Source organism: Pinus tabuliformis, chromosome 8, assembly GCF_031772625.1.
Source record: "Pinus tabuliformis cultivar Carrire ecotype Pingquan chromosome 8, CPIR1, whole genome shotgun sequence".
Taxonomy (NCBI): Eukaryota; Viridiplantae; Streptophyta; class Pinopsida; order Pinales; family Pinaceae; genus Pinus; species Pinus tabuliformis.
In genome coordinates, this window is record NC_142294.1 from 1,486,135,650 (window position 1) to 1,486,154,282 (window position 18,633).

Consider the following 18,633-nt stretch of genomic DNA (forward strand, 5'->3'; position numbering starts at 1 on the left):
ATTTCCCAATGGAATATCTCCCTCATGCCCAACCAAACACTACATCAACACAACACAACTAAATACATATCCATTGTGTAAAAGTATAGTCAATTACCAAATCTAGTGATTAGGTTGTCAGAGATAGCCCTCTCCGGATTGCAGGCGTTGGACTTCAATCTATAAGTTGGATTGCAAAGGTTTCCTTAGAAACTTCTATCCTACAACCAAGAGGACATTTCTAAGTGATATCATCTTGGCGACCATATTGGGGATACAAAAGGTTCATCTTCCCCAGAACTGTTTTGAAGACCAAGTCTACTTTCTTAGGGAAAAAAGAAGGTTAGATAACAACATTGGTTGCTATATTTTCTCTAGCGACTCCACAGTATAAAGTTTGAGGTTATTTGATTAGAAATTATTGTGTATAGAAGGATTCATATAAGGAGCCATCCAGATCCTAATCCACTAGAAATATTGACAAGCCCGAAAAAAATCTTCAGGAAAAAGAAGTCTGCAAAAGAAACATGTACCGTTCTTTTAGAAAAGACCTTGTCTCTACATAAAGAGATAAAATATGTTGAAGACATTCAATTTGACCTAAAATTTGATCATAGTCTATTCAAATTGAAATCAAAGTCCAGTTTTTCAGACACAGTTCTTGATGAAACAAAGCTTAAACCTTATATTTCTAGTACTACTATTTTAGAAGAGGATAAAGATATTTGGTTATAGTTTTATAAATTAGAACATCTGGCTCGTCAACTTCAAATAGTTGTTTCTAAATATCCCACATTTAAGTATACTATTCTATAATTTCCTGCTCTAGCAGTTTCATTTCCATTATTCATTCCACATAGTTTTTTTTCAACTACTCCCGTTGGATCTACTATATCCATTCATCAATTATTACAACAAATTTTTCACTTCCTCTGTCATCTACATACCAAATCCCTATTATTGGTTCAACTTCACCTCATATTACCATGGCTACTATATATGCCCCTCTCAATCTCCCAACTCTACCACATGATCTTCCTTTGAATTATGGTTAGTGTTTACTTCATTTTGACAGTACAAGACCCCTTACACCTAAGCAACATGTAGATAAACTAAATGATTTCATTGATCTAGATGAGGTAGGTCATGAAGATGTTAGACTAAGACTTTTTGCAAAAAATCTCTCCGGGTAGGTCAAAAAATGGTTTAGACCATTGCTAGGAGCAATCATTGCCAATTTTCAACAGTTTGAAAAACTCTTCCTTTCCAGGTGGGAAGTGAAGAAAAACCCTCTACAAATATTGGACAAATATGAGAATCTGAATAGAAACCTAGGGGAAACAATTCAAGAGTTTTCATCTAGGTTCAATAGGGTTTATGATTCAACCCCTGCTAATATTAACCCCCCCTAGTTTAGCCCTTATTCACTATCCTGATGGTTTTGATGTTGATATAGATTATCAACTCAGAGAAAGAAATCCTGCTACATTAGAAGATATGAAAAACAATGTTATATGAGTGGAAGCAAATTTGTTGGCTAAAAAGGCTAAGATAAAGACTAAGAGGAGAGTAGTATTTACGGAAGAAAAATATTCTTCATTAGACACGAAATTAGATTTTATGTTGAAGACCATGGAGAAACTGGTCAACAAGTTGACCCCTCCCAGAAGTGAGCCTCAACCTCAAGTGAGGAATCCAAATTTTAGAAGGCCACCTGGACATCAGCTTTTCCATAAGAATTTAAATGATTAGCAAAGACTCAGAGCTCTATTTCCTAAAAAATTTCTTGATGAGGACTATAATGAAGAGACTGGACAACAACAACAAATAAATTGTTTTGATGATGAGGAAACACATGTATTTTTAACAAAGGAGGATCATGACAAGTTTGCTAAATGTTTAGGAGAAAGGGATAGTAATCAACTAATGTTTGATTCAGAAATATATAAGAAGGGATATGATAATGTTGTTTCTTAATTCTAGAGACAATAGTACTTCTGGGGTAGAAATGTGGTTATTACTAAACCTCCCTCGGGGAAAGATGTAATTGAGAAAAAACATATCGATCCCAACAAAGCAGAGGAACCTAAGAAAACAAAATTAAAGAAGGATGCCTTTAAGAAGGGTGATGAAATAAGAAAGGAAGGAAATTTCAAGGATATGGAAAAATTTCAATCTTCTTTCAGGATGAAGAATGAGATAGGGAAGTGTTTTTCCCAATTTCCTTGAGTTTACCTGTGATGAGATTATTGCAGGAATATGAGAAAGAGCCTGATGATTTTCAAAGAAGGACTAACCAACTTATTGAAGTACAAGAGATAAGAGAGAAGTTATATCAGTAGTCTCAGTTGTTCTAGGACAAAATCAAACATATCCATGATAAGAAGGTAAAAAAGGATGATTTTAAAATTCGGGATTTAGTCCTGAAGTGGGATGGCAGATTTTAGGAAAAGTGGAAACGTGGAAATTTTGATCATTTATGGTAGAGGCCTCATAGAATTGTTGCTTTCAGAGGTAATAATGCTTTCATTTTGGAAAATTTAAATAGAGTGTTGTTAAGTGGAGGTACAGTAAATGGACGCTTCCTAAAACATTTCCTGGTTTAAGAGACATCGATCATCACAATTCATTGTACATATCCATGTTCACAACAGTTTGCAAGATTGAACGACAACTTTGAAGGATTTGAATCCTGAGGTGAAGGCCATAAGATGATGATTAGTGGTCTTCAGTTTCATATTTTCAGTTAAACAGTTCCAGAGTGTTTATTGTTCAAAATAAAACAGATTGTCATTTTCAAGTTTCTTCATATGAGAGTTTCAGAGTTTTCAACCCAATGGATCAGGCACAAGTGATGAGGCTCATCAATAGGTATATCATAAGGGTCATAATGCCATCCTCCATCTTTGAAATTATCTCTTTCTCAGATTTATTTACAATTTTCATTATATTATGCTTAGTGAGAGGGGTGAAAGACGTGTTGCTATGTCATGTGGCCTAATATGGTTTAAATGTAGGAATTTGAGCAATTTTGAGATAATTTCAACCTAGGATCTCAAAGTAGACAACATGGAGACAATCTAGGAGGTTGTCCACCTCCTTAACTCCTTCAATCAGCCAAGATCGTTACTTTATCTCTCATCAACTCAAAGTCATTGGCAGTCAAGCAGGATGAGGCCACTGGCATCCAAGCCAGTGTAGTTCAAGGAGATATAGATCCACGTTTCTTGAGTTTTGGGAGACAAACATCTCTATTTTCTAGGGAGTTTTTGGTAGCTACCATTTTGTATAAATAAACATGCCAAAGAGCTCATCAAGATTCAAACTTTGTTTTTAGCTAAGAAGCTATTGAACTCAATCACTTTTTACTGTTGTTTTTGACTTATTATGTGATGTATTTGACATTTCTACAATGATAATGAGAAGTTTCCTGTTGATCCATCACTGAGTTAGTTTCAAAGGGTTAAGGCTCCTGGGTTTGGGCCCAACCCCAGTAGCTTAGGTCCCTCTTGTGTATTGGTATTCCGTTTTAGCTTATAATGTTTGTTAGTTTGCTGCATTTTATTAGAATATAATTCCTCAAAAAGCTTGTGACTGTTACCTCTATCTCATCTCTCTCATGGGAGCATGACTAGAGGAATCTACAATCACAGCCCAAAAACACTTTGTTGATGATTTCTTAGAAAAAGGTCTACATTAGTTACATTGTTTTGCGTATGTTTTATGTAGCTTAGAATTTGATTCATTGCATAGATCAAATTTTTTGGCATAACTTAGATAGTTTTTAAATTCAACTCATCTTTTCCACCATTGGTTATGATATTCTATGAATGATAAGAGAGCATGTGCATGTGATGTTGCAGGACTGTTGGATCTACAGGAAAGGGGCCTTTTCACCATCTTCATCCAGGACTTCTCTGCCCTCTTCTGATGAATCACAAATATTGTTCTTGAACCCTCTCTCTTAGGTCACCATGAGCAACCCTCTTAGTCCAAAACTGACCTTCCTAAAGTGTTGTTCTTGGTTAGGGGTGTTGGTCACCTTTCATCCATCTACCACAAACTCCATCCACCTTGGTATCCCTTTATATCATCATTATTACCTTCCAAACTCTTTTGACAACCTTCCTATAGCATTACACACCTTCCTGTAGCATGCCTGTAGAAGCTTGTTTTCCCCTTATTTTGACCTATAATGCAAGTTTGACTTAGTTTATAAGTAGTTTGACCCCCCAAATTGGACTCCATGATCAAAGGTAACACCTAGGCCATTCCAACCATCCTTCACTACAAGAAAGAATATAATTAGTTTCTTTATCACAGATTTGGCACAAGTAGAACATTACTTTATAGGCAAGTGTGAATTAGATATATGATGCATGAAATCTCTAGTTATGAGTTGGTAGGATAATTTCTTGTTTACAAGTCAATTTGGTAGCTATATGGTTGATTGCAAATAGTGTAGTTTCCTTTCTGTAGGTAGTATAGATCTTGTGTTCTTTCATAAATTGATTCAGTGGCATTTACAAGTTGGTAGCATCTACAAGTTAGATTTGAAAAGAATTTACTTTTTCTACATTAGAGCTAGCCTTTGAATTTCACTTTCAGTAGTTAATTTCCCCCTAATTCAGTAGTAGAATGGTTTTGGAGCCCTATTGATCAAATGACCTAGTTGAGGGTGGCATGAGTATAATTCCATCTATTGTGTATATAGCACTCACCTCAAAATTTTTACAAACCCTGGTTTGATAAATAGATTTGAGGATGTTGGGTCCCTTTAATACTAGTGATTACCCCATTACTATTGTAGTTGTATCCATTATTAATATTGTTGTGCCCCTATTGTCCCCATATTGTTATTACTGTGCCCCATAGAATCCCTCTATTGTTATTTTTGTGGCTTTATATTATTATTCTTAGGTCGGCTAGGTTATATTGTGACTCCTTAGACTCCTATATATAGAAAGGAGGTTTTGTCATTTGAATCATCGAAGGATTGTTCATTTATGTATTGTAAAGGAGGTTGCCCCATCGAAGAGGTTGAATTCTAAGGCATTGATCTATCTTTTCTATCTTTTTCTTTAGCTGGTTTCATAACATTTGGTATTAGAGCTTTGGATTCTAAGGTTTCACTGCTCCAAACAGGTCATCGTGGAATTTTCGCTACAAATTTTTGTCTACGATGTTTCAAAAACAAAAAAAAAACCCATTTGAGAAGAAATCACGCTGAATCTTGGGTCCGAATTTCAAAGCTTTTCGCACTATATTTGCAGAGATATGATCTGAGGAAGTTGGTCTTTTTGTAGACTCCTGAATTACATTCCAAACAGGTGACCTGGGGAAAATCGTCATAACTTTCTCTCTGAGCATCGGATTGAAATTTCATAAGAAGGTAAAAAAAGAGGACGGACTGTAGTTTCTTGCATATATTTTTCAGAGCCATAGGTCGAAACAATGACTCGTGGCACGTCGTACAAGTTTGCTCTACTGAACTAGTCTATAATCAGGTCACTGTGGGAGATTTCACATAACTATTCCTTGGAGAATCCAATTTGGATCACACTGGTGGCATTGGAAAGAGGACACAGAGGGCTACTGCAAGTCACAATTTCAAAACTGGATGATCCGAGAGTACAAAGATACATCAGAGGCAATATCGAGCTCCTACAAAGTGAAAAAAGGTGTGTAGATTTTTTTAAATTTTTGCTTAAGCTTGGTTTGAAAATTTATTTTGAAGGAATTCAAAGGGCATAGTAGAGCATTATTATCGGTAACTGATGCCCCGAGGAAAGAAAATGCAAACACCTAGTAAACAACCTAAAAGCTCTAGCATGACTCATGAAGAAGAGGAAGAAATGCTACATGATATATCAAAATTACAAGACCAAGTGCAACAAATGTCACTCTCACAAAAGCTAATAGAAGCTAAGATAAAGGGCGTGGAAGCTAAGATGGATGATTTGAAGATAGATTTGAAGACAGATTTGAAGAGAGACATGGAAAAATTGAAGACAGATTTGACAAATTTCCTACAAGAAATACTTACTAATGGTGAAAAGGTAGTAAAGGAAACTCATGATGCGAACAAAAGAAATGTTAATCATGATTTCATAGACTCTAATGTGGGATCGAAGACCCACCATATTCCAAAAATCAATATGAGGAAGTTTGATGGCAAGGAACCCGCAACATGGATATTACAGATGGAGCAATTTTTCGATCTCAATAATGTGCAAAACACACAAAAGGTACATATTGCAACTTTATATTTGGAACCAAATCAGTTTGTATGGTATCAATGGCTTTGCTCTTGTAAACAAATTGTCACTTGGGCAATTTTTACGGAAGAATTGACAGCACATTATGAGGATACAAAAATCAACACTTTTTTTAGCCAATTGATAAGTCTCAAACAAAAGGGTTCAATAATGGATCACATTGAGGAGTTCCAAAAATTGAACATAAGGGTAAAAAATATTCCAGAGGAGCATAGGATTGATGTGTTCATAGGGCCTTTAGAGGATAATATCAACATGATGTTCGCCTTTGGGAACCCGATCCATTAGAGAAGGCATTCTGGTTAGCAAGAAAAATGGAAAGCAAAATTATGGCAACCAGGAAGCATACCACTCACAACTATAAAGATGGAAGTGTTGTTGCCTCTAGTCTTCCACAACCTATAAGGTTGACACCACAACAATTGGAAGAAAAAAGAGCAAAAGGGCTTTGTTACAGTTGTGATAGCAAATACACTAAAGGTCATAAGTGTGCTGAGAAGAAATTATTCTACATAGATTGTGAAGATGGAGAAGAAAAGGAGAAAGAAAGGTCAAAAGAAGAGGATATACTCCAGGAACAAAGCCTAGATAAAGAAGAAATGAATCCGACCATATCTTGTAATGCATTGGTGGGAATTACCACTCCTCAAACCATCAAGATAGAAGGACAAATCAAGAAAAGAAAGGTAATAGTGTTGATTGATTCAGGAAGTACCCACAATTTTGTTCATTGTAAGGTAGCAAAAGAATTGAATTGCTTCTTATATCCAGCACCAGAGTGTCAAGTGATGGTTGCAAATGGAGGAACAATTTCTCTGGAAAGTGCCATAATATTAAGTTATCCATGGGAGAATATGTATTGACTAGCCCAATGCTTTTCATTCCAATGGGAGGTGTTGATGTTGTACTAGGAGTCTAATGGCTACAATCCTTGGGTACAATAGCTTTTAATTTTCAAGAACTTTTCATGAAATTTTCTGTGGAAGGAAAGGAAGTTGAATTAAGGGGTATTGCAGGGGAACCGGGAAAGATAATCAGCTCTAACAGTATGACAAAGCTTCTAGAAAAGGAACAAAGAGGTGTAATTGCACAATTATGTTCGCTAGATGTTTCCACATTGGAATCATCTATTTCTTCAGATCTCCAAAAAGTCTTGGACAATCATTCCAAGGTATTTGAGACTCCCAAAGGTCCCACCTATTCGTGATCATGATCATGCTATTCATCTGATTCCAGGAAGTGTTCCTCCAAACATCAGGTCGTACAGATATCCCCATGCCCAAAAGAATGAAATTGAACGTATGGTTGCATAAATGCTAGAGGCTGGTATAATTCAACTGAGTCAAAGTTCTTTCTCTGCTCCAGTAGTATTGGTGCACAAGAAGGATGGATCATGGCGCATGTGTCCAGATTATAGGGAGCTCAACAAGCTCACTATTAAAGATAAGTTTCCCATTCCTGTCATTGATGAATTACTGAATGAATTGCATGGATCAATTTACTTCACCAAGTTGGATCTTCGTTCAGGATATCATCAAATCAAAATGAAGACTGAAGACATTCCAAAAACAACATTTAGAACTCATGAGGGTCATTATGAATTTTTGGTCATGCCTTTTGGCCTTACCAATGCACCTTCAACATTTCAAGGTTTGATGAATTGCATTTTCAAACCATTCCTTAGAAAATTTGTGTTAGTATTTTTTGATGATATACTAATCTACAGCAAGTCTTGGAAGGATCATGTTGAACATGTTGACAGGGTGCTACAACTATTGGAGGAGAAACAATTATATGCAAAAAGATCCAAATGTTTCTTTGGAGTACAAGAGGTGGAATATCTGGGTCATATTGTATCTCATGAAGGAGTTAAGGTAGACCCTAGCAAAATTAAAGCCATTAAGGAATGGAAAATCCCCATATCCATAAAGCATCTGCAAGGATTTCTCAGGTTGACAGGATATTATTGCAAGTTTGTTAAGAATTATGGGAGAATAGCATCACCTCTAACAACATTATTAAAGAAAGATGCATTTTCATAGACTACAGAAGCAACAAAGGCCTTCGAGCATCTTAAAGAGGCAATGTGCCAAGCACCGGTCTTAGCTACCCCAGACTTCACAAAAACCTTTATTGTGGAATGTGATGCTTCAGGAAATGGAATCGGTGCTGTTTTAATGCAAGATGAAAGACCCATTGCTTTTGAAAGTCGTCCAATCAAGGGAAAGTTTTTACAGAAAGCTATTTATGAGAAGGAAATGTTGGCAATACTCCATGCACTTAAGAAATGGTGACCCTACCTAATGGGAAGACACTTCAAGGTAAAAACGGATCATGATAGCCTTAAATACTTTTTAGAACAAAGATTATCCTCTGAAGAGAAACAAAAGTGGGTCACAAAGATGTTGGGTTATGACTTTGAAATCATCTACAAAAAAGGGAAGCAAAATGTGGTGGCAGATGCACTCTCAAGAAAGGATGAGGATGTGGAAGCATTGTTGTGCGCCATTTCTATTATCCAACCAGATTGGATAAACAAAGCAAGGGAGGAATGGAAGAATGACTAAGAAGTGTGGGCACTTATTCAAAAGTTACAACAAGATTCCAGTACGTCTAATACATTTAGCGAGCAAAATGATTCGTTATGGTACAAAGATCACTTATGCCTCTGTAAGAATTCCCAGCTAAAACAAAAGATTCTTATGGAATTGCACACTTCTCCCTTAGGAGGGCACTCAGGATTTTTAAAAACTTACCACAGGGTTAAGAAGGAATTTTTTTGGGAGGGCCTTAAATCAGATATTCAAAAGTTTGTGGCGGATGGTTTGCCAACAAAATAAAGTTGAAACAATTAAGACACCGGGTCTATTACAACCTTTATCCATTCCAAGCCAATGTTGGGAGGAGGTTTCAATGGATTTTATCACAATTTTACCCAAGTCTGAGGGAAAGAGTGTCATCATGGTGGTAGTTGACAAACTTACCAAGTATGCACACTTTTGTGCATTATCACATCCATTTAAAGCCAGTACAATTTCTACTGCATTTATGGAAACAATTCAAAAGCTACATGGAAACCCAAAGATTATTGTAAGTGACAGAGATCCCATTTTCACTGGAAATTTTTGGACAGAATTGTTTTCTTGTCTCGGTACTCAGTTAGATCATAGCTCATCTTATCATCTTCAATCTGATGGGAAAACTGAGATAGTAAACAAATGTTTGGAAGGATATATTCGTTGCTTTGTATCTGATAAATAGACACAATGGGTCAAATGGTTGCCTCTAGCTAAATGGTGGTATAACACTTCCTTCCATACAAAAACAAAAATGACCCCATTTATGGCACTTTATGGATATCAGCCACCATCCATCACATCATATTTAAGAGAAAATTCTAAGGTTCAAGCAGTGGAACATCACATCGAACATCAACGACAAGTCCTCCAACTCTTAAAGGATAACCTCGTGTTGGCACATAATAGAATGAAACAACAGGCAGATCAACATCGTAGTGAAAGAAGTTTTGATGTAGGTGATTGGGTATTCCTACGGCTACAACCATATAAGCAAATGACCGTCAAGCAAGCTAAGAGGGATAATAAATTATCACCAAAGTATTATGGTCCATACAAGGTGGTGCAAAAGATTGGTACTATGGCATACAAATTGGAGCTTCCTACAGCTTCTCAATTGCACCCAGTTTTCCATGTTTCATGTTTAAAGAAGGTTAAGGCGACAAGCTCTCAGTTCAAATAATATTGCCAGAACTTGACGAGGAAGGAAAAATTGTATTGGAACCAGAAGCAGTCAAAGAAATAAGAACTCGACAGTTACGAAATCGATCAATTTTGGAGTATCTTATCAAGTGGAAGAACTTATCCGCTAAAGATTCCACATGGGAGAATGAGAATTTTATACAGAAGCATCCAGAGCTACTCAAGCGTTGAGGAAAACACTTTTTTGAAGGAGAGGGGCATGTTGGGTCCCTATAATACTAGTGATTACCCCATTACTATTGTAGTTGTATCCCTTATTAATATTGTTGTGCCCCTATTGTCCCCATATTATTATTATTGTGCCCCATAGAATCCCTCTATTGTTATTTTTATGGCTTTATATTATTATTGTTAGGTCGGCTAGGTTATATTGTGACTCCTTAGACTCCTATATATAGAAAGGAGGTTTTGTCATTTGAATCATCGAAGAATTGTTCATTTATGTTATGTAAAGGAGGTTGCCCCCTCGAAGAGGCTGAATTCTAAGGCATTGATCTATATTTTCTATCTTTTTCTTGAGTTGGTTTCATAACAGAGGAGCCCCTGGGAGTTGCAGCACTCTTGGTGCAACACTAGGGCTAACAAACAAGGCCAATTTGTTCTTACTGCCTCATAAGGAGACAGTATCCCCACTGGAGCTAGTTGTTAGCATCAAGTTTGCACCTTTCCCTAAAGGTCCAAAGGTAATATTTATCAGCTCATTTTGCAAAGTCATAGTTATGTAAAGGGATTTATAAAAAAAATTGTGTAAATTTCTATCTAAGCCTAGGGACATGTCTAATCAAGTCTTTTCACCCAACCCTAATCTTATCCTAAGTTTTTTCGCAACGCAATTAACCTATTGCACGCCTACAATTGGAACTACAAAATGCGTGCTATAAAAATATTTCGTAGTGCCAATTGTAGGCTTGCGATAAGTTAATTGTGTTGAGAAAAAACTTAGGATAAACTTAGGGTTGGTGAAAATAATTGATTAGACATGTCCCTAGGCTTAGATAGAAATTTACACAAAAGACATCCCATATTATTCAAATTTCAAATTCTTTAAATGAGGAGAAAAGGGAGAATTTTTCAAAGTGTTGTTGAATCGGAAAGGATTTAAATGCTAGATGGTTTCTCAGGGTACAATTAGAAATTGGTCCATCCTGAAGACCAAGAAAATACAACCTTTACTACACCATGGGGAACATTAATGTATTCCAAAATCCCTTTTGGATTAATGAATGAAAGAGCTACATTTGAGAGGGTCATGGACATAGTTTTTGCAAGAGAAAGGAACAAACTTGTGGTAGTATATTTTCATGACATAACAGTATATTCAGTATCTGATTCCGAGCACTTGAAACATCTCAGGAAAGTATTTTTGAAATGTAGAAATTTGGTCATTGAACCCCCAAAAATCACATTTTGCTATGAAATAGGGTAATCTTTTGGGTCATATAGTATCTAAGGATGGCATCCAAATTGATACAAAAAGAGTTGAAGCAATACAAAATCTTAAGTTACCCAGAAGTAAAAAGGAGGTCCAGCCATTCTTAGGAAGAGTAAATTTTTTGCGGAGGTTTAGTCCAAAACTTTGTTGAAATCTTAAGGCTAATTAACATCATGTTGAATAAGAACAATGAATTCAAGTAGACACTTGTAGCCAAGTAGTCTTTTGAATAAATCAAATCAGCAATAACTAAATCCCTGTTCTTATCAGTGCATACCTCTCAAAATATTTCCTAGTATTTTCATTTGCTTCAAAACATACTATCTCATGGGTCTTATTGTAGAAAAATGAGGAAAATCAGGAGTAACCCATTTCATTTTTTAGCAGAAATTTGAGATGAAATACAACATTATGGAAAAACAACCCTTTGCATTGGTGAAAGTGCACAAATATTTTAGAGTTTATGTTTTGCACAAATATTTAAGGAAAAACCATATTCTTCATCAGATACAAAATTTGATGTTATGTTGAAAACCATGGAGAAATTGGTCGACAAGTTGGCCCCTACCCGAAGTGAGCCTCAACCTCCACTGAGAAATCCCAATTTTAGAAGGCCACCTAAACCTCAGCCTCACAAGAAGAATCGAGATGATCAACAAATAGTCAGAGCTCCATTTCTTGAAAATTTGTTGATGAGGATGATGATGAAGAGATTGAACAACATCAAATAATTGTTTTGATAATGAGGAAACACATGTATTTTTAACAAAAGAGGAGCATGACAGGTCTACTGAATGTTCAAGAGAAAGGGATAGTAATCAGTTGATGTTTGATTGAGAAATATATCAATAGGGGTATAATAATGTTGTTGATTTCTAGAGACAGTATAATCTTCGAGGGAGAAATGTGGTTGTTGCTAAACCTCCTTCAGGGAAAGCTGCAATTGAGCATAAACAAATTGAGCACAAGAAAGCATATGAACCTAAGCAAATATAATTAAAGAATGATGCCTCTAAGAAGGGTGATGAAATCAGAAAGGAAGGAAATGTCAAGGATGTGGAAAATGTCCAGTCTTCTTTCAGTCTTGAGAATGAGATAGGGAAGGTTAAGATATCTATTTTTGTCTTGAATTATTGAAGAATATGAAGTACAAAGAACATATTATCAAGATAATAAAGAGCTAACCAGATGATCAGACATTAGATATCAATAATTAAGATTCTCTGAATATCCAAGATGATTCACCTACCTTCTTATTTGGTCCACATGCTAGTGAGATAAATGAATATGTGCCCCCCTTTTATGTAAGCTTCAATATCCATGATATGGTTCTGCATAATGTGACGCTTGATTTATGATCTGAATTTAAACATGAATGCAACAAATTATAGATATAACCATACATATAGAGATGTAGCAGAAATAATACTTCATTTCATTACTGTAAAATATTGAAATATGCTTACAAACAGAAATGGAAATAAACTAGCTAGGGCGATGGTAGCTTATCTCTGAGAAGAGATGTGGCGGCTACATGCCTCTGAACTGTGTTACAATGAGGCTCGAAGGCCTATTTATTGTTGAGAAACAATGGAAAACCCTAAACATCCTAAAACCTAACCCTAGAAGATGAAACACCAAACTGTGGGCCCTGTTTGGGTAAATTGGTACATCAACTTCCCGGGGTCGTAACTTTGGCATACGATCTCCGTTTGACGTACACAATATCTCGTTAGAAAGATCTATCCGAGAACTACAACTTTGGGTAGAGAAACATCGGTCCATGCACCCATGTTTCTCCCAATTTTCCCAAAAAACATCGTTTAAGACCTCAAAATGGCTCTGGAAGTTCAAGACCCGAAAAACTGCTAAAAATAGTAAATTGTGCTACAATTAAGGAAACTGAAAAGCTAAAAGAAACAATGGTGGGGGGTCCAAGTGGACTTGGTGGGTGGCCACCAATATACATCTGGATCATTCCTCCCCCCTTAAGAAGCAATGGTCCTCATTGCGTTGAGTTCCTCCATGAGATGAGGAAACTTCTGCTGAACTTGGTCCCCGGTAAGCCACTTTCCCTGGTGAAGGAGTTGGCCTTCTTTGACAACTCGATACAATTGGATATTCTGCTGTTGAGTGTGCTTGATCTGTGTTTCCATTATCCGATCAGTTGCAGCTTGTTCCATGCAATCCGGATTTAACTATGTGCGTGTGAGTTGTTCTGCAATGTCAAACGTGTCTAGTAATGGTGGAAAGTATTGCCGAAGGCGATCCACATTGAACACTAGGTGTAGGCCAAGGAATGGGGGAATGCTGAGCTCAAATGCATTGTCTCCCATAGCCTTGGTAATGGTGTAAGGACCATATCGGAGTGGTCTGAGTTTCCGATAGGCTAAGGTAAGGCGTTCCTTTTGCAAATGCAACCAAACTTTGTCGCCCACTTGAAACTTGTGTGACACCCAATGTTGATCATGTCGTTTCTTTTACTTGGAATTTGATTTCTCCAGAATGTCGTGGACCTGTTGGCGAATATGTTGGATGTGCTCAATGAAGTTGTTTGCCTTATTTTTTTCGGATTGGACATGAGCTGAATCTGTGTGAGTAGTTGCAAATGGCATGGCCACATCAATGGGACATAGTGGCTGGAATCCCAAGCCCACCTGAAAAGGGTTGTGGCTAGTTGAGCTGTGGAGAGCTCGGTTGTAGCTGTGCTGAACATAGGGGAGGCTCTCATCCCATGTGCATGGATGCTTTGAGTTGTACATGTGCAGAATGTGTACGATCATCCTGTTGACAACCTTTGTATGGCCATCAGTATAAGGATGGAAGGTTGTGGACTTAGTGAGTTTGGTGTCCAACATCGACCAGAGACTAGACCAAAAAGTAAATCATATGAATGTTCTTAACATATGATAAATAAATAAATAAGCATGGTTTGTATTCTAAATATTAATGATTATATGCTATTTAAAATTAAAAAATATGAAGCTTAGATCATATACCCGAAGTGGGAAAGCTATGTTCTAACCTTTTATAAGAAATGTTAAGACGAGTCAAAAATGAGATAAATGTATGGTCATTTAGAGTTATGTTTTATGATCAACAAGTAACTAAGTTGTAATTTTTTCTTTATGGCATATTATTAGTTCAGTTTTATTTGATATTTGTTAAAGATTTGTTTAAATGTTTAATTTTTATTTTTACTAAATATTAATATTAATTTTTTTAATTAAATATATATATATATATTTTTAGTAATCAAGATTAAAATCTAATCAAATTTTTTATTTTAATTTATTATCTGATTTTAATTCATAAAATTTAAATGGTGTTGTCTATCAAGATTATAATTTTTCTTGGTGTGGCAATATTTAAATCAAATTTTTGATGGTGGAAATAGATTCAGCACCATCCATAACTCATGGGCACCCTAAATCCTGAAACTTGACAATTATAACTTGAATTTTCAAAAGTTTCCACTAGATTTTCTCAAAATCATACCTAAATTTCTGTTGTTTGTCAAGCAAAAACGTAGCCTGTTTAGACTACTGGAAAAAGTGCGTTTGGATGTTGTAGATGTGTATTTGGAGGTTGTGATCAGAGTTGGAATTTCAAAACAAACTCACTAATCAACTTTGATAGTTTTCATGCCTCCCCATCCGTCTTCACTATTTCAATGAAAGATCTTGAAATTTTTTTACCATGTCAACAAAATATCTTGGATCTTAAAAGTTCTTCACCATTTCAACAAAATATCTTGACAGTTTGGCAAATTTTCTCAACAAAATATCTTAACAGTTTTACAAATTTTTTTATTATATTTAACGAGCAAAATATCTTGAAAGTTTGGCAATTTTTTTCAACAAAATATTTTAACAGTTTTGCAAATTTTTTAACTGTATTTGACGAACAAACCAAAGTGGTTTGGCTGTCAAATTCCACCCCCATCCCATCCTATCCCTGGTTGCGATGAACGTAATGGATGCGAGTTTGGAGGTTGAGATGGGTGGGTTGCGTTTTACATTTCATTCACGTGTGAACATCACACCCACGTCAGGGACATGTGCCCACCTTGGGTTGGAGAGCACTGAGTGATGTCGGTGATGTAGGAAAGGGCGTACATCAATGAGAGAGCCAGAAAGGGAAGACATACAAGAATCCATTAGATAACAGCTTGTACCAATAATAATAATAGTGATAAAGCCTGTAAATTCGGTCCTTTGGCTATCACAACAATGGCGGAAAGAAGTGATGAGGGCAGATCAAATGGTTTTCAAAAACGAAATTAGCAGAGTCGTGCCGCTGTCGCTGTCGCTGTTGTAATCCATCCATCCCTTATGGTTAGTTAGTGCTACCGCGAGGGAAACGAGTCGCCCACAATAGAAACTTCCAATGTTGTGGTCTGACTTTTGAGGCACCTGCTAGACTCTGACAAAGTTGCGGGTCCTGGTCCCAGTAGACTGTAGTATCCTCTCTATCTCTATATGCATGTAGTACATGAATTCTAATTTAATTTGTATGTTGGTGGACGAATCGCCCCGATTGATTGGTTATAAGCTAGAAAGGGCATGGGTGCCGTGCTTGACGTGTAGAGGAGGAGTCGCCAAGTCTAGAAGACCCGGAAACCGTGTGCTTTGCCCTCCCATCCCCTCCCAAGGTCTGAGTCATGTATGTTGACGGACAAATTCTGCATGTGCTGACCGACGAACATGAGGGAGGTGCCGCCCAAGGATTTGATTTAAATATCATCTTCATCTCACCCTTACTAATCATCTAAAAATGGCTCCCTCCCTCCATCAAGATTTCTCTGAAATTACGCAGATGTCGTCTAACACCAGTGGTTTTAGAGCCCATGCTCCCTCCCCATGCGCTGCCTGCAAGATGTTACGAAGAAGATGTGGAGAGAAATGCATGCTTGCTCCTTACTTCCCATCAAACGACCTTCACAAATTCGCTACAGCACACAGAATATTTGGAGCAAGCAATATCATAAAATTACTTCAGGTAATTATACCGAGATTTTTGCCCACCCTAAATGTTCTTTCGAAATTGTGAGATTTTTGATGTTGTTTAAAATTTTGGTGGACATTCCAACAATTTTATCTGGAAAATTTCTCTCTAAAACTAAATGTTCTTTAGCAAGTGTGAATTTCTCCCCAAAATTTTCAGAAGACTTTTAATCTTGTCCAAAATTTCGATAGACATTCCAACAATTTCATCCGGAAAACTTCTCTCAGGAAATATATCCTGTAAATTTATTTATCTTAAATTTGAATAGATATGTCAAGTACATTGTCCTAATATCCGGCAGGTCAAATTGGGTTTAACTAATAAGCTTCCATATGTGTGTGAACCATCAGGATCTGCCAGCTGAGCGGCGAACAGATGCAGTAAGCAGCATGATATATGAAGCGCACGCAAGGCTTCGAGATCCTGTATATGGTTGCGCAGGAATAGTTTGCCAGATGCAGTCCCAACTCTGTCAGTTGCAATCACAGTTAGCTACAGCCCAGGCAGAGATTCTAACCATGCGCTTGCAACAGGCTAATCTTCTCGCACTCGTCTCTGCTTCTGCAGAGAATGGGGAAATAACTCGACCACTTTCCCCATCTGGAAGCGCGCTTTCCCAAGAGAGCGATGACCAGCAAAAGGATTTGATTTATTTTGAAGGAGAGGATCCACTGCAGCTGTGGGACGTCTCAGTTTGGACAGAGTCGTAGCTGCGTGGAGATGATGACATAAGCCATCAATATCCGTTCTCTCTTCTTCTCCCTCCCCCTAATTGCGTAACTGCTTTCAACAATAAATTTAAAGCGAGTAAGGCGGTCACCATGCTTTTAATCTGCCAAGATTATGCATCCTCGGTATACTGGGCAGAACATTGGGATGATAGATTACAGACAAGGACCCTTACATACTTTGTATTATTATTACAAGATTCACAAAAATCTCCCAAGGTCATCCACCTCCCATTTCAATGTTTACAACAAAATCGTTGAATGCATAATTTTTGCATCTCTCATTTCAATGTTTCCAACAAAATCGTTGAATGCATAATTTTTGCATCTCTATATCAATGTTTACAGCAAAATTGTTTGAATGCATAAATTTTGCCTTTCAATTTATGTCACGTCACAGCAGTGAAAGTCAGATTTTCCATATCACAAATTATGTTTATAAGCGTGTAATGTTGGGTATGTGAATTACTGTATAAGAAAAAAAAGGGTCAATTCAAAATTTTACTATGAAGATAGACAATTATGTGAAGCCTGCTTCACCCACCCGTGTAGGAAGGATATAAATTTTGTTTCTTAGTTTACGTGAGTTTTAAAATAATTATAAGATTAATTTGTAGTTTGGCTAGGAGCAATTCATCATTCAAAATGTTATTGAACTTAACCCTCACCCATTTTTAACATAACTAAATTTCTGTTTACGGACTACAAAATACTCAATAAGAAAAAACACCCTATCAAAATCTACTCTACCCTACCAGCCATAAATATAAATAAAATATAAATTACAAGATTCCATTTAGGCTAAACATCTTTTACAGCCTCGTCCATGGATCAATTATGACGTATTTTCCTTTTCCATCATTGTGATTTTTATTTTTGTTTCATGTACTTGTAATTATTGAAGTGGGTGACGCATGTTGGTGGGAGCCAACCAAGGCTTTGGAAAGAATCTCACACACATGCCAGGCTTTGACTAAGAAAACCTTAGTATATTCAGAAGAGTTTGAATAAGTGGCGTTGGTAACCTGTCATTTCAATATTTTCGGCAAAAATTTCCGAGATGCATAATGTTTGCCATTTTAATCATTGAGATGCTACAGCACTAACTGTAAGACATTCAACCATGTAAAATCTTAATATTTCTTGTCGTTAAAGTAATAATATAACATATTATGTTTTGGGTTGGAATTTTGCAAAATAATGTTTAGGTAAATTGTGTTTTACATTTAGTATTGTGAATTTTTGGATATAATTTATGTGTTAGTTTAAGTAGCTATCTTTTACTAAGAAAATAATGAAAATTTTGGTATAATTTTGATCAAATTTGGTAAATTTTTTTGAAAATCTTGGTTACAATTTTCAATTTTCAAGTGTCAGGGTTGTGAGTGTTTTAGGAATCTATTTACACCATCGAAAAAAATTTAAACTCC

At 36.4% G+C, this 18,633-nt stretch overlaps 1 protein-coding gene across 1 annotated transcript; it reads left to right on the plus strand.

The window, feature by feature from the left end:
• Positions 1-16,123: 16,123 nt before the first annotated feature.
• On the plus strand, positions 16,124-17,493 carry LOC149241440 (LOB domain-containing protein 1-like). The gene is made up of 2 exons (XM_089367525.1): positions 16,124-16,469; positions 16,826-17,493. The coding sequence occupies exons 1-2, from the start codon at positions 16,245-16,247 to the stop codon at positions 17,183-17,185; spliced, it is 585 nt and encodes a 194-aa protein (XP_089223651.1). The 5' UTR covers positions 16,124-16,244; the 3' UTR covers positions 17,186-17,493.
• The last annotated feature ends 1,140 nt before the right edge of the window (positions 17,494-18,633 follow it).